Source organism: Canis lupus, chromosome X (genome assembly GCF_003254725.2).
Source record: "Canis lupus dingo isolate Sandy chromosome X, ASM325472v2, whole genome shotgun sequence".
Classification (NCBI taxonomy): Eukaryota; Metazoa; Chordata; class Mammalia; order Carnivora; family Canidae; genus Canis; species Canis lupus.
This window is the reverse complement of record NC_064281.1, coordinates 35,577,600-35,600,778: the sequence shown is the minus strand read 5'-3', so window position 1 is coordinate 35,600,778 and position 23,179 is coordinate 35,577,600. Positions and strand designations below refer to the sequence as shown.

Sequence of the window (23,179 nt, the reverse complement as noted above, 5' to 3'; positions counted from 1 at the left end):
TGCTTCCAGTTTATAAAGAACTACAAGGCATGACCTGGACTTCATGCTTCCTTTGAATCATCTTTTGTAAAAAGTTGCGACACCTTAGAAAACAGTGCTTACGACCAAATAACCTGTGCATAGTAAATACCTGCTAGGCCAAAGGGGATAAAAATAATGGAACCATGTTTGTATTTAGACTACTGTTGTATTTAGACCATCCTTAGAAGAGGAGGGTTCAGGAGGCTGTACATTTGACCTCTTTCTTTCCTTTTCCCATCATGGCCATCTTGGTCAACGTGCACTGTGCCACTTCGGAAGTCATCTCAAGATTAAAACTGAATGGCAATTAACTTTAGAATACCCATGATAATAGATTCTATTATTTCCCCAGCTGCCTTTGATAGATTTCAAACTGAATTTTTCCATAAGGCAATTATTTACAACTTTAATGTGCTTAAGATTCAGCTGAAAATGTTGCTTAAAATACAGGCTCCCAGGCACCATAACAAGCAATTCAAGTTTAACTGGTCTGAGGCACAAGCCAATAACTCACATTTTTTTCCCTTCAATTGTGAAATACACACCAAGAAAGGTATAAATGTATACATAATCTACATAATGTCAACACCCGTGTAACTTACTACACAGGTCAAAAATAACCTGGTAAGCAAGACTCTAGAAGCTAGCTGGTCTATTTCTGAAGTCTATGTTATGCAATCAAGGTATATGAATTCTTGTGTAATTTTATTCCTTTTTTCAACTTTATTAGACTTATCCACGTGGCTGAAATGCTCAAATTTGCTCTTTCTCACTGTTGTGAAGTGTTTAAATTGTAGGAACATTATACAGTTTATCCATTCTACATAGCAATTTTCTTGCTGGCTATTACAAATAATTTTGCTACAAATGTTAAACATATATCCCGGTGCACTTATACGTGAGTTTCTCTAGAGGATATATTCAGAAGTCAAACTAATGAGTCATGAGAATCCTCCACTTTTTAAGAAATATCATTCTATATCCAAGACGGTTGTAGCAACTTATGTTTCCACCAGCAGGCAGTGTAACTAATTTTAAACAAGATACCTTTTATCATCTAATGCCAGTTGCTAATAGAACATCCTTCATGAGCACTGTTATTGCCCTAAAGTTATATATTCTTAATCCACAAATTCATCAATCGTGTTTTTTTACAAACCTGGTACTAGCAACTATAAAGAAACCGCTACACAATACGGCCTTAAAAAAAAAACCTGGTACTAGCAACTATAAAGAAACCGCTACACAATACGGCCTTAAAAAATGCAGATGGTACTAACACAGATATCACTGTAAGGGCTCTTGGGCTACCTTATGAATTACATTTTGATTTGTCTGCGCATATCACCCCAAAATATCAAGCTATTGGTAATCCCTTTTATTGACACTATTTTTTATTGCAACCAATCATCCTTCCCTGAAGTCCTACAGTGCACCAGAATCTATAAAAAAAAATTCAAATTGCTAGGGGAAAGGAATCCAAACTCACAACCTGAGTTTGAAAGATTACTTATTTATGAGGACCTATTATAATAAAAATGAACATTAAGTGCTAACTGGAAAAAAAAAAAGACCAATTCCTTCACACCAGAAAATTTCTCAAGTATGTATTGTCTAAGAACAACTCATAGCTCTAATAATTTTATTAAAATGAAGTGGCATTACTTTACGATGCTATTACCTTAAAGCAATCAAAAAGATGATCAAGCTGTTCAGGAGAAAAATCCCATGCTAACTTTGCCAGTAGATCATGTACATTCTTCACAATGGCTTCATGTTTCCCTGCCTATTGAAAAACCAAAGAAAACATAGCATATTTCAATTTGAACAGCACTCAAGTTGTATATACTAACCACTGACAGCTGTTAAACTCTTCCCATCATCTTCATCTAAGTGTGTAACATAAGGAAATCCCTAACATTTTAAATGCTTTAGAATTGGCCTCTAAAACCTGACAAATTAAATTCCTTGATATACATGGCTAATGTGTACTTTGGGAATTCATGTGAGCCTCTATTATAATTTATCGAATTTAGTGTGCCAATTTTAACATTCTAAGTAGAACAATAAGGTACACCACTGGTATTGTTCAAAAACTGTTACCTTAAGCACTCAAAGGGAAAACTGAATGTTTTCTTGCTACAGACTCAAAACACAAAGCTTTGTAATCTAACTCAATACTTCCCAAGTGATCCTAGTAAAAATGCACTATTGAAGTAGTCAAAGTGATTTGAATCATCTAGTTTCTTAAATCAAAAAAGTTACTTATCCTTCAGCAAAGCTATAAATCCTTTGGATTACATACAACAGGTCTTCATACATAATCTAGTGATTTAACTCTACTGACATTAAAGTTTTCTTTGAATTAAGTTTATGAAGAAACTAATGTAATATTGTGTAAATAAACTACTTCAATCAAAAATTTGTAGTGAATACTAAATTTTTAAAAAATCCTCCTACAAATTGGTAACCTGTACCAAACATACAATAAATGATGAATATATTTAAAAAGATTGACAAGATTTCTGTAAATCAAGAGGAGTTAAATGTATGAGGAGTCTAATAATATAAACGTTCATCTTGTTTCATGACTACTATATTCCTTTCGTTTTTAATATCTTTCTTTTAGAAACCAAGTAGTCACCATCTGAAATTTCTTACCTGTGCTGCCCAGATATTATCAAGATCTTGTAAAGTCAGAGCTTTTTCTTTGATGACAAAACGAAGAATCTTCTCTAGCTTTTCTACATACTGTGGTTGATGCAGACTATCTCGCAACACTATGGATAAGATATTATTCTGCTGTATCCATTCCTAAACAAAATTTAAAAACTTGTTTCAAAGAAGCTGAAACACAGAAGCTTTTTTTAATTTTTTTTTTAAAGATTTTATGTATTCATTAGAGACACACACAGAGAGGCAGAGACACAGGTAGAGGGAGAAGCAGGCTCCCTCTGGGGAGCCGATGTGGGACTCAATCCCAGGATCTGATCACAACCTGAGCCAAAGGCAGACGCTCAACCACTGAGACACCCAGGCGTCCCACATAGAAGCTTTTTAGAATATATGTATGAAATACAGTTCACACTTTTAAACAACATTAGTAGGAATTTAAAAATGCAAAATAAATACACTAATGTAATAGGCTTATGTGCTTTTTTAATTCAAAACTATGAAAAGCCACTATAATTTAATGAAACTTAATATTGCACATACTGAAATGTATCCATGACTCAAAAATAATGCAATTATTTTGAAAATTCAACTCCAGCATTTATGCAGTAAAGTAGTATTTAAGTGCAGTAAGCACAATGGTTTAGGTAGAGTGGGTACAAGACCCATTTTAAGATCTTTGGTTTCCTTACATCAGATGGGATTCTGGTGAAAACACGCCCTTTTAATTTTTTGCTTTTATTTATTCATCAGTTATGCTACTATTGCTTATCCATTGGCTCTTTAATCTTCCAAATAATCCTAACAAGGGATATATTATCCTATTAAAGTAAAAGTAATCAGGCTCAGAAGTGTGAGAAGTGGAACTGGAATTAAGACTGCATGCTTCCCAAGTCCGTGTTTCTGTAACAGTATGCTATGTTGCTGACTGGCATTTATTTAATACTGATACCAATAGAACAAAATTCTAATAACTCACAATACAAAAATGTAATAGTCCATACTGTGTAACTTTATAGTATTCAACTTAATAAGTATTTACGCCCCCCCCCCCATATGCTAGCGAAATATACTTTTCAGTTGGCAAAGGTCCATTTTTATTCTAATCTGTTGCAGGTGTGTTTGTAAAAATACAGGAAATATGTTGCAATGTCAAAATGCCACAAAAGTTTCTAAACACTTGATGCCATTTTCTCCTCTAGCACTTATAACAGAAGAACCAAAGGACTTACTGCCATTCGTTCAGCTGTGAGCCACTCTTCCTCCTCAGGGTTACCATGCCGATGAGTATAATAGGATACACTAGATATCACCTTATTAACCTCATTCAGTGCATTCATCTTCCCATTAAAAGACGATATTTGCAGTAATCTAGAAGAGAAATTCAGTGTTAAGTAGGATTCTAAACACTCACACAATTTATTTCAAGAGGAAAACATCTTACCTAAGTATCATTTTTAACCTAAATATTTCTAAATTTTTTACAGTTTCTTCTTGTCCTGGAACCCTTGAAGCTAAATTCTTCAAAGATTTAATAATCATGGAAAGAGCATCATTTTTGGCTTCATTCTTTGCTTCTTTTTTCAGCTCTTCATCAGTTAAGTTTTCTAAAAACTGTGGGACCATTTCTATTACTGGAAGAAAGTACTTTTTCACTGTATGAAGAGTGAGAAACTCATAGCATTGCCCAAATGGTCTGAAAGAAGAAAGACAAAACAACTCTTATAATATTTGCTTTCCTACAATCAACTAGGATTGAACTCAGACTTACTTATATTACTTTTAAAAAGTTAGTAGTTATCAGTTAAAAAGGAAACCATAATTGAAAAAAATTTTTATCAAGGAATTAAGTAGCAATTCCTATAATACACGTAAGATTCACTTAAAAACATAACTTACTTAATAAGGGCTGCAATTATTTGAACATTTAATGCTGATCCATTAATAAAACGATCATGCAAAATCTGGAACCCATTTAAAGCGCCGAACTTGTTGAGAAGATCCACCAGCCAACCCTGTAATACAGTTAATGAAAGAGGCTGACTTCCTGATTTTAAGGAAGAAAAGCAGCATCTGAAGTACTTTCTTGATTAAAACAGGAAATTCAATAAAAGAAAATCATTATGTAAAATCATCTTTGAAATACTTCATATTATTTACAGTAATCCTGTGAGAAAAAAGCAAAAGCAACAGTACAGATTAAATCACTAGGGCACAGTTGTTTGTACCAACAGAACTCATGAACAGGAATTAGATGTCAGGTTTCTATTTCAGAGATCCTACTGTAGGAGAAAATCTTATTATCTGAAAGTTATTTTTAAAAGCTTAGGGAGATTAAAAAACTTTAAAAAGGGATCCCTGGGTGGCTCAGCGGTTTAGCGCCTGCCTTTGGCCCAGGGCGGGATCCTGGAGACCCGGGATCGAATCCCACGTCGGGCTCCCGGTGCATGGAGCCTGCTTCCCCTCTGCTTGTGTCTCTGCCTCTCTCTCTCTATGTGACTATCATAAATAAATAAAAAAATTTAAAAAAAAAACTTTAAAAAATAAGAAAAAGATATTTGGTAACCAAAAATAATGTTTGAATTTACTTTTTATTGTAGTTATAAATAATTAAAAATTCCCTATGAAAACAATAATCTTAAAGCCTGAGAGTGAACTATTAATTAAAAGCTAACCCTGGTATTTTTGTTGCTCCTAACTAAATAAAACATGTTGGCTGATGCTTTTGCTGGCTCATGCCAATTCTCAGCTTAGAGTTAACCAACGATCCAATAACTATGGACTGTCTTTCAAAATCTTCCCTAAGGGACAGCAATCACTCAAAGTCCAATACAGTTAGGACAGCCAATGGTTTGTGGAGTTAAAAGCATGCTTACATGCAAAAAAAGAGGTTATATACATATCTAAGAATCAAATTGATCAAAAAATTTATGTGCCCAAGACAACCTTTTATACCTTGGTTTCTTTTAAAAGGCCACATTTTAGAATCCACTGAGGGAAAACCAAGGGCGGGGGGGAGGTAATTTCACTACTAAGTCTTAAATACAAATAATTTCTACAACACGTACTTAACAAAAACAAAAAAATGTGTCCAGGACAAAGGGAAATGAACATCTCAAGTACTTTCTTTCTTTTTTTTTTTTTTTGTTAGGTAATGCTTTCAAAGAGACTTATGTTAGCTAAAGGTGGTTTTTTTTTTTTTTTTTTTTTTTTAAATTTTTATTTATTTATGATAGTCACACAGAGAGAGAGAGAGAGAGAGGCAGAGACACAGGCAGAGGGAGAAGCAGGCTCCATGCACCGGGAGCCCGATGTGGGACTCGATCCCGGGTCTCCAGGATCGCGCCCTAGGCCGAAGGCAGGCGCCAAACCGCTGCGCCACCCAGGGATCCCTAAAGGTGGTTTTGATAGGACTTTATATCTAAATTAAATTCTGTACTAAATTAACCATTTTTCTATTTAAGTTCATTATAGTATTTTCCTATCTTTTTATTTGGTCTTAAAAAGTTATTTCTAAACAATTTAAAACTTGAGCATTTTAATTTATGAGTCCCTTATGGCATTAAGCAATTCTGTACTTCAATTTCCCCAGAAACTAGAATGAGACTGATAGGCTGATACGCTCAGTAGTTATGTACAACACGAATATATAAAATAGTGTATGTGCATAAGGTTAAAAAAAAAAAATTCTAAAGCGAATCTTACTAAACGTTTTCAGCTTTGATGTTATGTTTAAGCAATTAGGAACACTGTAATTAATAATACTCAAGAGCTAGGCTTCAAAGAAAGATATAAAGAGATCTTCAGCCAGAAGCCATCTTAAATCAAGTTATTCCCTGTGAGTCCCTTGAACATTATCATTGAACTATACAGCAAAAATCACAGGTATATTTTGGAGATTTTAACTGTTTAGATACTAATTTGATTTACCAAAAGAAAAACAGGCATGAAGTGGCAAAAACATGAATCTTGGGAAATATAAAAAAAAAATCCCAGCCCTCAGTTTAACACATTTTCAGGATTTCCACTTTTAACAGAAATAAACCAAAGTTTTATGTATAAATTCAAATTATCTTGTCTAGGTTTTCCTTTTTATAATGCCCATAATATTAAAAAGTCTCCCTAAATTCTAAAATTTAAAAACTATATATTGTTATTTACTATTTATTAAAAGATGTACAGTTCCAGGATAGATTTTGTATACTGTTTATGCCAATATAGAACATTTACATCCAAGAACTTTTACATTGATGCATACTACATATATTTCATTGATACTCATAAATTTTAGTTTCTTTCATTTATAATTTCTATAATTTTACTTTTATGACACATTATTAGACATTCACAGGATATACTTGATCCTCAAGTCAAGACATCAGTATATCTACAGTGATCATGGCCAGGGAAGGGGGGAAAGTCGCCTCCTATTCTACCCTTTTCTATGACAAAAATTATGGCCTGCTTCATATTAACTCAATTTATGACTATTTCCCAAGGAGCTGGGAAGAAACAATGGGGATTAACTGTAGAGAAAGCTAAAAAAAAAAAAAAAAAAAAAAACACACTCCAAAACAATTTTGTCAATTCTGCTTCAAGTAAAGCTGGAAAGGAAAAAAGAATCCAAAACATAAAATAATGCAGAATCCCTTCAATAGGAACATGAAACTACTCTTCTTCACGTTAACAAGCAGTTCAGATCTTTTACATCTCTGTTGGAGACCAAAACTGTATTAATTAGAAAATAACAAACCAACACACTTTTGGTGATCGAGGGTCTGGAGAACGAGCAAAGAGTTCATCTTCAGGCAACTGAACACTTGAGGAAACGGATTCACACGGACGTGTACCATTGTAGATATGGAATTTGCAATGAGGATTTAAGGCCATGGAGAGAAGTTCTAGAAGTGGAAACCAGTCTTGGGACAACTTGGCCACACATAGTTCCACCAGGCGATGAGTATTGTTGATAATACACCTCTGTATTATGTAAGGAGGAAAAGTGATTTTTAGAAGATCAAAACACTGTAACTCCAAATAGAAATACCTTCCTATCTTAACTATATTTTAATTATGATCACTCCATTTTTTAACACTGATCATTTGAATTGTTTAATATTAGGATCAAACTGATATATCAAAAAACCAACTAACATTTACTGTCCTTTATATAGTACCTGCTTAAAAAAAAACACTTGCAATGGCTTACGAAATGAACAAGGTACTGCTCTACATCAACAGATAAGATGCAAATTTTTTTTTCCTCTCTGGAATTTGCACACTAGAGGCAGCTATTCTAAAATCTACACAGTATTTTATTTATCTAAGATGGAATTGATTTGCTATCTAAGCCTCAATGAAAAAGTCTGATAGCACCTCCAAAGTTTCCATTTCCTTACTTATAAAGTTACACGTTGAATTTGAAGATGGGATTTCTGTGCTATGGTTCTATCTGAAAAATAGTTCACAGAGCACAAAAATATCTGCTTCACAATTTATGACTAGATTTCCACAGTATGAATAGAGAAAGAGAATTCGAATAATTTTGGCATTCTACAGACCTAAGATGCATGACTTTTTTTTACTTTTTAAAAACTCTGAAGTTCCATTGTATCTTATAATCAAGGCCTTCTAGTTTCTTCAACTGAAGGTACTGTAGAGAAAACCTGTGTTTGCCTCTGCCAATCACTTGGGCATAGCATGAACCTGAGATCACTTTATCCATTTAAGGAGTTTTTTTTTTTGTTTCACAACTATAATCTGATTTCAAATTACAAAACTCTTTGAATGCTGGCCTGTTTAAATCTTCAGGAGACTTTTACCCCCTCTAAGATACCATAGTTGACACGTATGGGTTTCTTTCGCATCTCTTTCTGTATGGCAAGTTTATTTCTCTGCATTGAGCCTTTGTGTCCCACGTATTTGACTCCCCACCTTAGTTAGGTGTTTTCCTTCCTTGGCGGTCCATAAAATAAATGTGTGGTGCATTTCACAATTAATGAAACATGGTGAACAGCCTAAGGTCACAAAGCACCCAGGAGACAGATTAAACCAAAGGTCTCTAATTCTAAATCCCACACTCCTAAAAGATTATGCTTCCCTTCGATAGAAATTATAATTTATAACAAGTATTTTTAACGTTTCTCAGTTTTAGATCTTTAATTCAATTAGTGGATCAAATATACAACCAAATATGTATTTTACATATATATGAGAAAACACAGGCAACACTAGGAAAATCTGATTTTTTAAAGTCAAATGAAGACTCACATGAATTTCAAACTTCCAGCCACTCACTGCCTCATCTGTAAGGATTTTAGTGAATGATATTGTTAGCCCATCTCGGAAAAATCGCTGACATGCTTCACTTTTAACATCAAGGCCTAAGAAAAAGGAAGACAATTAATGTAAACAAAGTATTTTTCTGGTTGTCTCAAAATGTCAAATTATATGATAAAAAGTAATAATTTACTGAGAGGTAAGAAATTCAGACTAGCTTTGGAAAAAACTCACAGCATTATCCATCATTATGAGGTCAAAAAGATAAACATACATAGGTATTATCAAAGTTCCTATGCATCAAGAAGGTAGCTGATTCCGAAACAAAGAAATCAATGAATTTCAAAACTATTTAATTGAATAAAAGCACATCAAACCAAGTAACAGCAAGGTGGACTGCAAACATTTCAAATTATGACAACAGATATTAAACACAAAATGGTTGCCAGTACCATTGAGAGGGAATCTAAGTGCTTCACAAAATTTTACTCTCTGAAGATAAACATTAAACCGTAGGAAATGATGTGTTTTTTTTTTTTTCTTAAAGATTTTATTTGTTCATGAGAGACACAGAGAGAAAGAGAGAGAGGCAGAGACATAGGCAGAGGGAGAATCAGGCTCCCTGCAAGAAGCCTGATGCGGGACTCGATCCCAGGACCCCAGGATCACGACCTGAGCCGAAGTTAGATGCTCAACCACTGAGCCACCCAGGTGCCCCATAAAATGATTATTTCACAACTATTTTTAAAATCTAATTTTAGTTGTACATGATCCATTAGACACCAATATCCTTAAACTATTTTACATAAGTGTTTCATTGAGTAAGATGAATGGTTTTGTCTCGTCTCTCTTGACTGTCCTAGCATCTATGCTTCTGTATAGTTTTGCTTAATTTCACCTTATTTCAGAAAGGCAACACAGCGACATACCCTACACCTCACCAAACACAAAGAAAAAACTTTTCTCATAATTATTATTTTTCTGTCTCAGAGAGAGAAAGAGTGGGGGAGCACACACACTGGAGGAGGGGGTGTGTGAAGGGAGAGAGAGAAAGAAAGAGAAAGCAAGCGACAGTCAGTCTTAAGCAAGCTCCATGCTCAATTCAGAGCACTTAATTTGGGGCTCAATCTCAGGACCCTGAGATCATGAACTGAGCCAAAAGAGTAGGATGCTCAACCAACTGAGCCATCCAGGCACCCTTTGAAAATCTTTAACTCTTGAGGACAAAGTGAAAAGCCACTCAATTTGTATATAAAGTGTTCTAGGATTTTGATTGCACAAGAGAGGACACTGAAACTCAGGATTGTATTTAAAAATCTGAACCTTTCCTAAAATAAACCATGGTCCCAGAAAAGATAGATAGTGGGGGCTACATGTCCAGTGAATGTCAATGAATAGTAAATAAAATACCATTGTGTGTTCTTACCTAGCATTGTACAGCCAGGAAGTACAACATGCCTAGTGCAAAAATCTTCAAAATTTTGCTCAATAAATGTGTAAATGAACAAAAGAAATTTGGCAGTAAATAACTGTAATCTGGAAATGTATTTTTATACTTTACTAGATTATTTTTACAAGATTAAAAAGGTGTGGAGAGACATTCTTTAAATAAAGGAAGGTAATTATTCTAAGATGAAGGAAGTATCACCCTTGCCATGGAGACAAATGTAAGCAGAGTAATTTTTATAATAATCAACTTCAATTCTGATAATGCCTAATGACGGAATACATCCATAGGTACCCTATTTCAGATATTGAAACGTTACTGCCACTTTCCTAATTTCCAATGCCTTAAAAATGAAGACCACATTACAACAGTCGTCCTTTACTAAGAATTCAACTGTACCTAAAGCAGACCCAAGTCATTAAAAAAAAAAATCTACTGTCAAGCTTTCACTTCTATACAAGGTAAAAACATCAGACCTCATCTTTCATGCTTTTCTTTAAAAAAGAAATTAGATCTTTTCTGTATATTAAAAAAATAATCAACATGCAAACTAGACAATTATAAAATACCGAAAATCTTAAAAATCTAATAAAAATGAATATACACAAATTTTATATACGACTTCGGTGAGTTCACAAACATGCCTGAAGGCTGTCCAAAGGATGTGAACCCTTGTTCTAGGTATGTATCATAAGCAATAGCAAGAAAACTTAAGTTAGACGTTCTAGTCCAGGAATATCCAATAAGGCTTTTTAAAAATATTTTTATATATTGATTCATGAGAGACACAGAGCCACAGGCAGAGGGAGAAGCAGGCCCCCCAGAGGGAGTCTGACATAGGGCTCGATCCCTGGACCAAGATCATGCCCCGAGCCCAAGGCAGACGCTCAACCACTGAGCCACCCAAGCTTCCCCCAATAACTGTTTATAAGAGAGGAACAAAGTCTTCAGGGATGAAGTGAAAATGTGTTAGTAGTATACATTATGAAAAGCATAAGAACATACAAACTTACCTTTTTTACTAAGATCAATAGCAGCTTCTAAAAGCACTTCTAATTCCCCTTTCGGCAAAACTGGAACCACCCATCGAGGCCTAAGAGTTTTAAATAATACAAAAAGAAAAATAAATAAATAAATAAATAAATAAATAAATAAATAAATAAATAAAACAAAAAGATGTTTATTGGTTACACTCTAAAAGAAGCACTATAAATGAGTTACTAATTATACTTGCCTCACCATGAAAATATTAAATATTAATAATTAAAAATTTTAAAATATTAAAACAACAAGGTTGGCAGAATATCTACTTTGTGGAACTAAGATCCATCTGTTGTCTCTACAAAGGGAATTTTTTAAAAACTGTCAAACAAAAGATAGCAAGGGGAGGAAGGAAATTATTTTAATAACAGAATATAAAACTAGAAATAATAATCAAGTATTAATTAAATGGATACCTATTGTTCACGTTCATAGGAAAGTGCTCTTTCAGGATTATGATGAACCTCTTACCTGCCTTCAATTTCCTCACAAGGCAGCAGCATTTAGGTGGAAAATGACAGATTTCTGCCTCAATTGATAGTCAGTTATTCCTGAAGGTTAAGGGAGATGTGGCTCTCCCAAGTCTCTCTGCCACCACAGGTACCCCCCTCCCTCCAAGAAGGATGCAGTGAGCACCCAGGTGGTGTTTTCTCTGGCCCCACTGGCAGCTCAACCACCTCCAAGGCTACTTTCCCCTACACCCTAACCCTCTCTCCTCATCCTCCTCACTGCTCCCTAAACCCTTGTTTTGAAAAAAGTGCTCCATGACTATATATTCAAATGCATACCACCCTTGTCATTGTTTTTATTCACATAAAGACACCATTTGTATTTATCTTCCCCTGAGAATTTATTTGCTAATACACAACTTTGTCCTCAAGTCTGCATAATAAGTATCCTTTACTAACCACCACCAATCACCTGATAAATCAAAAAGCAACTATAAAACCTTTTGCTAGGTCACTGCTCTAGAGAAAACATACTCAGACACTAAAATAACTACTATTTCTGGTTTTTTGACTACAACTCATTGTATACCATTATTATATGTATCTACTAAAATTACAAAGTGTTCTTTCAAATATACTATTACAAACAATGAGTTAAAAATAGGAAAAAATTTCAAGATAAATGAAAAAGTTATAAAATGATATAGTAAAAACCTCTTATCTGTAGAAAAATCAATAAAAATGATAGTAAAAGTAAAAATAATCTGAAAAGCATACTTCTTATGGTTAGTAATTTTTTAAGATATCTGTACAGAAGAAGGAAATTATAGAACTTTATCAACATAGTATTTCCATGTTCAACAGTACATACATTACATATATAATCAGAATTTGGGGGGGGAGGCAAGGGGTTTCTCTGTATTATATACGTAACAGAAGGTGATTTTTTAGAAAGTGAAACACAACAAGGAAATTTAGTAAAGTCAAATGCTTCTAAGTTTATTTTCCGTACCTTACTTTTCTGCTTTGGTGGCAATGGTGATGGGAGGATTTGTCACACCTCCCTAGCACTCACTTGTTGGGCCCCACAGCCTTGGTGAAGACCACACCCATGTGGGGGTTCCCCAACACACTCTTCCCTTATCTTCTTTAGACCTTTTTCAACCCCTGCACACAAGCTTAAACTTTCACTCTCAGAGTTGCCCACTACAAGTATAAAAAATTATTACTCCGAACTTGCCCCTGAGGTGAAGATCAAGAGAAACAAAAGGCTGAGATGGTTAAATGCCTCAGACTACTCGAGAGTTCATAAGGGGCAGGCTGTGAGGAACTCAATGTTCTAATGACCTGGCTTACCTCAGGGACCAAGTAAAAAATTATGAAAATCATCCAGCAGCTGTAGCAATCAACGTACCAAAAAAGAAAAAATGAAGAAAGAAAAAATCTTCATAAACTCTGAAAGAGGGAAATCACACATATGGTTCTACTTCAGAAACACACCAGCATGGGTCATCATCATTAATCTGAAAACTTTATTGACACTGTTACTCCCTTCCATTCTTTAAATCCATTAAGAACCACAGGTTACAAAATATTTGGTAAGCACTAAGATGTTAAGGCTATTAAAGAGGCAGTGTGGCTACTATAATATTTCTGTCCACTCTTTCTCTTATTTACTACTAATAATTATGCTGAGAAACTGTTGGTTTTCCTGTGTATTACACATATTAAGAAAAAAAACTAATTCACCTATTGATCATGTCATCCAACTTCGCCAGGTCAGTATGTGGAAATGCAGGTTCCTCATCTTCAAGCTGTGGTGGGGCATCACCTTGACCTTGTTCATCTGGGGGAGTTGCCGGGGAATTTTCATTGGAAGAATCAGGCGATGAAGTCTTAATAAAAAATTAGATTATTTCAGATTAAGGTTTGTATAACATGTACAACATCTAATAAGTCAAACAAACACAGTAAAGGGGAAATTTTAAAGATAAAAATCACTGTAGCTTTATGATGTTTCAGGTGGTCTCTGTGATATTATACTTCAAAATAATTCCATTTAACTCTTAACAGCCTAAGAAGCATTGAACAGCCATTTAATAGATGAAAAATCAAACTTGGACATAAAGTAACTAGCCCAAGGTCACACAGATTCAAATCTATGGTCAGGATTTGAATCCAGGTTTAACTCTGAAGTTTGTGTTCTTAACCACAATGTATATTGCTTCTCTGCTTCCATTTCCTATTATATGAGCCCTGTCACAACAGGAATTATTGTACAAATATGAAACAATGCATTTCACATTTCACAGACAGAAGGTTCTGATTTCTAACTTTCATTTTTTTAATTTGAAAGGAAAATTTTTTATTCAGCAATTTCCGTAGTCTCAAACGACTACCCAAACAATTATTAAAACTTCATGGGACACCTGGGTAGCTCACAGGTTGAGCGTGTCTACCTTTGGCATAGGGCATGATACCGGAGATCTGGGATTGAGTCCCGCATCGGGATTCCTGCATGAAGCCTGCTTGCTTCTTCCTCTGCCTGTCTATGCCTGTCTCTGCCTCTCATGAATAAATAAAATCTTTAAAAAAATAAATAAAATTTCATGATTGCTGTTTCTAAATAAGCTACATCATTTTCAACTAATAGGTCTAATTTTATACATTTTCATTCTTCATTTTTAGCATCTCTTTCTTCCTTCTTTAGATATGCATATTTCTGAAACTAAGTAAATGAACTTTATGACCCTTATATTATTACTTTAAAGAGCAGATGGTATTTTCTCTTTTAAACTGAAATATAAATTTTTTTTTTTTTAAGATTTGTTCATGAGACACACACAGAGAGAGAGAGAGAGGCAGAGTCATAGGCAGAGGGAGGGACTCCATTCCAGGACCGGGGGATCATGCCTTGAGCTGAAGGCAGATGCTCAACCACTGAGCCACCAATGCAACCTGAAACCAATACAAATTTTAACCTGATTTTTGCTCATGTGTTCTTGAATTTTCTACCCATTGTAGGCTGATGGCCCTCATGGAAAAGAAGGATCCTCTCCCTATCATTTTATTACCTACTGAACAGCTGCATAAGTAAATGCACATATTGAAGACAGCTGGGCATATCACCATTAATATGTTCTACTTACAAAATTTATGCATGAACTTATAGAACCAATTTGCAACCAAATGGTGAACTTTTATTTAAGATGGTAAACATTGTCCAGGTGCTACAGAGTTAGTCCCAAGACAAAAGAAAGAAATCTATATAGCACAGAACTCAAATGTTAGAAGCCCAACAGAAATATTAGCACCTAAAATATGTTAGGAAGTCTGCTTATTTTTTTTTTTTAAAAACCCTCTCCCCTGATACATATGTATTATGCATGCTCACAAAAATCATAGATAAAAGTAACTAAACATGTAATACCACACCAACAGATAAGCAACACTGACATTTTTAATTATTTTCTTGCAATCTTTGTTCTAAAGAGCCACAAATCTCATCTAAATTTTAAAGTCGAGATTTTACCTGCTTAGGTAAAATCTATGTCCTTTTCCATTCAACATTTGATTATTTCCCTACATCATTAAGAATCGTTTTTTTAGGAGGAAACTGAGTGGGGAAGAAATTAGAGAGGAAGACAAACCATGAGAGACTCCTAACTCTGGGAAACAAATAAAGGGTTGCAGATGGGGGAGGTGGGTGGGCAATAGTGTAACCGAGTGATGGACATTAAGGAAGGCACAGGATGAGATGAGCAGTGGGTGTTATACTATATGCTGGCAAACTTAATTTAAATTAAAAATCTGTTTTAAAAAGTTGATTAAGGGTCACACAGTATTAAATAAGATAAAATTAAGGGATATTTAGTATTTTGCCTTTTTTTAAAAAAAGACTTAATTTATTTATTCATGAGAGACACAAAGAGACTGAGAGAGAAAGGAAAGGCAGAGACATAGGTAGAGGAAGAAGCAGGCTCCATGCAGGAAGCTCAATGTGGGACTCCATCCTGGGACTCTGGGATTACGCCCTAAGCCAAAGGCAGCTGCCCAACCTCTGAGCCACCCAGGCGTCCCAGTATTTTGTCATCTTTATGCCAACATTAACAGAGCTGTAATGACATTTTTTTACATATAAATCTTTGTGGTGAACTTCAGTTTTTCCTTAGGATAGAATCCTGGAAATATAATTACAAAAATAAGTTTATAAACTCTTTTAGGAATACTGACATACATATTGCCAAATTACATTCCAGAAAGTTTGCACCCTCTGATAACCACACCCAGAGTTTTCAACCCACAGTACCTTTGCCAAGGAGGTTTCATTCAAGACCAAGTTTCAATACATACTAGAATTTCAATTTTTCTCCTATAAAAAACACGCTTTAAAAATTGTACATCAACTGAAAATTTTAATTTATCTAAGAAATTCCTTTTATGCCAACATATAAAAAGCATATTCCAAAAGGGACCCTTAAATTGGATAATTATTAATGCTATAGTTGATTTTCCTTGGTCCAAGAGTGTCAAATCTTGTGAAGTAACTAAAATTCTAACATTAAAATGTAGAGAGTAAGAAAACAAAAGTGAGGGATTCTACAGATAGCTAAGAATGTAATTTTTGTTCTTTTAATCACCGGTCAGTCCACTCAAAAAAACATCAAGAGCTATAAGAGAACATAAGGCAGAAGCACAAACAGGTGAATATCACAAACCCAAGAGCTCTAAAAATTATCAAATGTACCTTAAAATAAAACTAATAGAGTAGAGGCTTAATATCTGTTTAAAGCCAAGCAAGCCACAAGCACTGCAAAAGAAGTTAGGACTCCATGCACAATGCAGTTATAAAACAGAAAGAAGATACAATGATTATTATTCAGCCATTAAAAAAAAAAAAGAAATCTTGCCATTTTCAACAACAGGAATGTATCCAGAGGGTAAAATGCTAAGTCAAATTTAAGAAAGAAACAAACAAGGGAAAATGGAGACAAACACTTTTTAAAAAAAATTTTAATTCCAGTATAGTTAACATACAGCAGACTATTCAATATAGAGAACTGGTAGCTGCCAGAAGAGGTAGGTGGGGAATGGGTGAAACAGGTGAAGGGGATTAAGAATACACTTATTGTGATGAGCACTAAGGTACAGAATAGTTGAATCATGTTGTACACCTGAAATTAGTATTTTTTAAAAGATTTTTTTTTTGTTTTGACAGAGAGAATAAGCAGGGGCAGTGGGAGGCACAAGGAGTGGGAGTCACAGGCTCCCCACCGAGCAGGGGGATTGACTTGGGTGATTGTGACCTGAACGCAGATGCTTAACCAATTGAGCCACCCGGGCGCCCCAAATTATACTTGAATTTTAAAAATAATTAAGTAAAATGTTAAACAGAAAAGAGAGTGAAACATACTGAAACTCTACTAGCTCATTGTGGGTTTTTTGGTTTTTTTTTTTAAGATTTTATTTATTCCTGAGAGATGTAGAGAGGCACAGGGAGGAGAAGCAAGCTCCATGCAAGGAGCCCAATGTGGGACTCGATCGCAGGACTCTGGGATCACGCCCTGAGCCGAAGGCACTCAACCACTGAGCAACCCAGGCATCCCTAGCTCCTGGTTGAAAAATAGATTCTTTGGCATCCAACACAAACCTTTGACTATGTTTATTTAAAGAAACCCAAACACTAGGTAACAAATCTATGACACAAGAAAGGCTTAACAACTCTAATACCTGTGACTATTACTTCAGTATTTTACGGCTTAAACGTGGAAACTGGAGAGGAAAAGGAATAAAGGCAACATATTTATTTGGAAAAATAAAATAAAAACCTGATTTGCTCACTTCTCTAAAATGGCAGACAGAAAAGAAGGAGGGCAAAGAGAGACAGAGAGCAGATGTACATCTCTTTTGTACCATACCTGTAATAGATTATCTAACCTATAAAAACTGGACAATGAGAACTTATCCCCAAATGACAAATTTAAGTACCCTACAGTAACAATATTTTTGCCTAAAAACTTATCCATACAGAATTCTACATAAACATGCACCAACTGTAAGTCACATGTCTGTCATTCATGTGCATGCACCTCAGCTATAAAATCACTTGTAAGTGTTGAGCTGCACATCACAAATTTTAGTATGTTTGGTCTTATTTGGTTATTAATTGATACAACTGCATATGTTAGAAAAAGTAGCTGAAAAGCGATTATTAAACTTCTACTTCAAGAAATGAAAAAAACAGCAAGTCAAATTCCAAGGAAATGAAAGGAACAAAGATAAAAGGTTAAAATATACAAGTGAGGAGGGGAGAGGGAATTGAAGCCAAAAGTTGGTTTTGGAGCAAGTTTAATGAAATAGATGAATCCTAAGGAAATAGTCCTCAGAAGAGGGAAGGCAAATTAGCAGTATCAGAAATGAAGGAAGAGAAATTACCACTGACTTTGAGACATTCAAAAGATAATAGAGAGGATATGAGAACAACTATACCTCAATAAATTTGAAAATCTAGATGAGTGTACAAATTCCTTGAAAAACACAACTTACCAAAAGAGAACACAAACACACACTACAAAAAATAAGATCGAGAAAATTCCTCTAATAAAAAAAGGTGATGAATCTTTATTAAAACCTTCCTACAAATGAAACCCCAGGCCAGATGGCTTCACCAATAAAATCTTCCAAATGATTAATGAAAATGCAGAAATCATACACAAATTCATCCACAGAATAGAAAAAAAATATTTATCTGTGAGTTTTAAGGCCAGCATAAAACCTTGATACCAAAATCTATTTTGTAAACTTTGTAATCATTATTTCACTTGATCTTCTTCACAATCCCATTAAGTAGTTACTACCATTATCCCCATTTTAAGATGAAAAACTGAGGCTCAGAGGTTGTATATTTATCCAGTCGTAAGACTAGTACAGTGAAAAGCTCAAATTTGAACACAAACAACATGACTTGAATCCAATCTCTTTAACAGGCTACACTGAATGATTTAACACTTTACTCTGGAATTGATACAGAGGGCTTAAATATAAATACTTCATTTGATAACTGATTGTGTAATAAGTAAGACACGAGCAAAAGAGGGGCTACATACTCAAGCATCACCACCCACAGTGCTTGAGCTTTCTTATTACTGTGTGAGACCTATATTTACATTTCTTAAGTTTTATGGTTACTTCACAAATTATTCAGAACATGCTCCATTATTTAGTATCACATAGTAGACATACCAATGTGGCTTTAACTAGTATCTTAAATGTCCTACCTGATTCTGTTGGAGGGGGGGCTGAGACTGTCCATCAGGAGCCTGGCCCTGGCTGTCATTCCCTCCTACTGGAGAGCCACGAGTCGTGGCTGTCATACTCGACACAGGGCAGATCTTTGCAATTTTGTCTGCTTATGTAGTTGTCTTGAGAAAAGAAATTATAGTCCACTTATAGAAGATGAAGTACCAGCATTTGTCAGTCTTAAAAAGCTCCAATTCAAGAATAAACCATCTTGCAGAGACCATTGCATAACCTACAAGAAGAAAAAAATTATATTTGTTTTATATTTAAAAATCATGAATTAAGGAACTGTTCAATTTTAGTATTACCAGTGAATCTAGTCAAGATAAGGTGGCTATATAATGAGAGGGTGAGGTGAAAACCTAAAGTCTCATTAATTCCATATTCAACTTAAACTGGTAACTGTAGATCAGTTTGTACCAAAGCACAGGCTTATATGTTTCAGCTTTCTTCTGGGATCCCAAAGACATATTATCAAGGTATTTATTTAGTTGCCATTTTGATTCAATCATGGAATGACAAAAAACTGCCTCCAATTTGCTAATACTTTCAATACACTGTAAAATTACGAATACTCCACACATAAACCAGGTAACAAAAGGTTGTTTTTAAAAACATTTCGGAAAGACTGTACAACTAACGTTTATCACCAGTACTAGGTCATTATAAAAATAGTTTTCAAACAAGATTATAACAGGTTTTAATAGAAACTTTAAAACTTTGGGGGGATTTTTGTTTGGAAAAAGTTCAAACTATATACAACTATTCCAAAAAAACTCAATGTCTCAAGTGACCCTGACTCTTCCCTTTTGGCATTGTTTTGGTCACAGGCATTCCCCAGAAGCCTGACAAACCACAACTGTTTAACAATGGAATTCTTTGTTACTTGACCAGCAAAGGTATATAAGGGAATACCAGCAAAACGCTCAATTCTATATTCATTAGACCAATGGCTCGCATCCTTAGCTGCATACTAAAATCATCTGAGATGCTTTGGGAAACACTGATGCACACAACCTCTCCATACTGAACCACTGCATTTGGGAGTGAAGCCTAGGCATCAGTACTTTCCAAAATATCTCCCTTGGTGATTGAGAATTGTGCCATGAGATTGAGAGCCTTAGCTGATGACTTACAGACATGTCATTATAAGGCGACCATACTTTCCATTTAGTCCAAAACAGTCCAAGTTTACACCTCTAATTTAAATATAATCACTTGGGACACTTAAGTGGCTCAGGTAAGTGTCCAACTCTTGATTTTGGCTCAAGTCATGATCTTGGGGATGGCGAGGTTCAATCCTAATGACCCTGGAAATCATGACCTGAGCCAAAGTCAGATGCTTAACTGACTGAACCACCCAGGCACTCCTAAAATAAATCTTGAAAAACGTTATATATATATATATATATATAATACTTAACCCAGAAATAAGTTCCTAACAAGATTTTGTTCACTTATCAAATTCGTATAAAAGTTTAAGACCAATAATATCAAGTACTGATGAGCCTAAAAACACAGAAAAATGTTTAATATGTAAGGTGAAAATACAAAAGATAACACGATTGATTGGCCCTCCTTTCAATTTTGTTTTCCATTTGCATACACCCTACATTACAAAAAACTTCAGGTGAAGTAAACAATTTTAAAAACCTAGAGAAACTAGCCTATAATTTTCTTCAGTCATTTTGGGTCTGCTGGCAAATTATGTGAGAACCTTTCTTTTCTTGCCACTCAAAATTATCAGCTAATCAGCTTGATTCTTCTCCACTTCAAATTTGTTCCAATTTCTTCTGTTTGTTTCCCAACCTGGGTTCATGATCCACTTGTGTACTCTCCCCAAAGGATGATTGATGCTCCAATCATCATCCCCTTGCTCTTTTCCTGGATGCCTTATTCTTCATCTACTTTACTGAAAAATCACCAATCTCTGCCCTTCCCTTTTCCCAAAAATCTTAAGAATGTCTCTGCCTCCCCTTTCCCTTCTTCCATTTTCCCTTATCATCTGTTTGAGTCTAAGCTATCAAAATTGTTGCTTTAGGGATCCCTGGGTGGCACAGCGGTTCAGCGCCTGCCTTTGGCCCAGGGCGGGATCCTGGAGACCCGGGATCGAGTCCCACGTCGGGCTCCTGGTGCATGGAGCCTGCTTCTCCCTCTGCCTGTGTCTCTGCCTCTCTCTCTCTCTCTCTCTCTCTCTCTCTCTCTCTCTCTCTCTCTCTCTCTGTGACTATCATAAATAAATAAAAATAAAAAATAAAAATTGTTGCTTTAAAGCCAGTGGGTCTTAACTGAAGAATATGGATGCCAAGTGTGGGGAAAGTCTAGGAGAGAGGATGAATCCTGAGCAACACCAAAAAATTGTAGTTTTTTTTTTTTAAAGGTAAATCTTTACCATTTACACAGAATGTGGTATTTTTCTAAAATTGGAAAACCAAGCATCCAATAAGTGACTCGACCAAAGCACAGTAGAAAATAAACAAGTCTAGAATTAGAAATTTTATTACTTTGTTCACTACACCAATACTATCTCTCTTAAAAAGTCTTTCCAGGAAGCAATCCAAGGACAAAAGAATGAATAAAATGTGGTATGCACATACAACTGAGATATTCTTTAGTGTTAAAAAGGAAATTCTAACACATGCTACAACATGGATGAACCTCAAGGACATTATGCTAAGTGAAATAAGCCAGTCACAAGGAGACAAATATTCTATGATTCTACTTACATGAGGTACCAACACTAATACAGAGAGTATAAAAGTGGTCACCAGGGGTTAAGGGGAAAGAAGATTAAGGAGTTAACAGGTACAGTTTCAGCTTGGGAAGATTAAAAAAAGTTCCGGAGATGGATGATGGTGATGGCTGCACAACGTGAACGTACTTAAGGGCCACTGAATCGTACACTTAAAAATGGTTAAAATGATAAAATTTAAGGTTATGTATTTTCTCCCACAATAAAATTATATGTATACACATAGCACTGAACGCTCTCTTGCTTTGCAGCCCATTAACATTTGGAGATTGAGTTAAAATATCTTGAAAATTATACCCTTGTGATGTTTTAAGCTCAACATCCTCCTATCTATATGTATCCCCAAAACCCTCCGTCTACAAACAAATCAAAACTATCTGGCTAAAGTCTGGGAATAAATTATTTTAACGAAAAGTATTCTGTGGATTACTAAAGAACTACCCCTTTAAACAACTTTAAGGTAAATGGAAAAGGGAGACGTGTAACCAACCTCTCCACCAAACAATATACTTTTTACTCTGACCATAGAACTAAATCATCTTCTGCTTCTTGCAGAATATCCCATTGACAAAGCTTCAAACTGCTTGCCATCCTATCTCTTCTTATATAATTCTCATCTTTCTGTCCCTTGGTTTCTAGATTTCTTCTATCTCTGTCAAGTTCTCCACATTTCAAGATTTCCAGTAGTGCTGGGCAGGTATGTCAGGTCTCAGCATAGCATATATACTCTACCCTATTCTGGTATTTTTAATAGCTATGTCTCTCCCACCACATCAGAATTGATAACCTTTTCCTCAGTATGCTAGGATTCAAAGATTAAGAACAAGAAATAGATACAAAGTAATTAAAAATACTTTCTGGATTAAAGCATAACTTTTATTTCAAAATCCCACCTCTGCCACTTACAAGCTGCCTATCTTACTAAAACCAGTAATGGCCACTCAATTTTCACAGGTGTTTAAAACTGAGATAATGGGGGATCCCTGGGTAGCTCGTTTAGACCCTGCCTTTGGCGGGGGCATGATCCTGGAGTCTGGGGATCAAGTCCCACATCAGGCTCCCTGCATGGAGCCTGCTTCTCCCTCTGCCTGTATCTCTGCCTCTCTCTCTCTGTCTCTCATGAATAAACAAATAATCTTTTTTTTTTCCCAGAACAAATAATCTTTAAAAAAACAAAACTGAATGCCACCCACAAAAATGCCACAAAGATTATTTTTT

The 23,179-nt window shown here is 35.1% G+C and overlaps 1 protein-coding gene across 6 annotated transcripts in view; it reads right to left on the bottom strand.

Moving 5' to 3' along the window:
* USP9X (ubiquitin specific peptidase 9 X-linked) overlaps positions 1-23,179 on the bottom strand; it is a 485,115-nt gene that overhangs the window by 91,963 nt on the left and 369,973 nt on the right. For all 6 annotated transcript variants that reach the window (XM_049107421.1, XM_049107422.1, XM_025468828.3 and 3 more), the window contains 10 exons: positions 19,188-19,441; positions 13,660-13,805; positions 11,434-11,513; positions 8,965-9,077; positions 7,456-7,674; positions 4,594-4,709; positions 4,139-4,390; positions 3,927-4,065; positions 2,683-2,835; positions 1,703-1,807 (listed from right to left, as the gene is read on the bottom strand). In XM_049107421.1, the coding sequence (XP_048963378.1) occupies positions 1,703-1,807; positions 2,683-2,835; positions 3,927-4,065; positions 4,139-4,390; positions 4,594-4,709; positions 7,456-7,674; positions 8,965-9,077; positions 11,434-11,513; positions 13,660-13,805; positions 19,188-19,283 (1,419 nt within the window). In that variant the 5' untranslated portion in view covers positions 19,284-19,441. The remainder of the gene's footprint in view (positions 1-1,702; positions 1,808-2,682; positions 2,836-3,926; positions 4,066-4,138; positions 4,391-4,593; positions 4,710-7,455; positions 7,675-8,964; positions 9,078-11,433; positions 11,514-13,659; positions 13,806-19,187; positions 19,442-23,179) is intronic.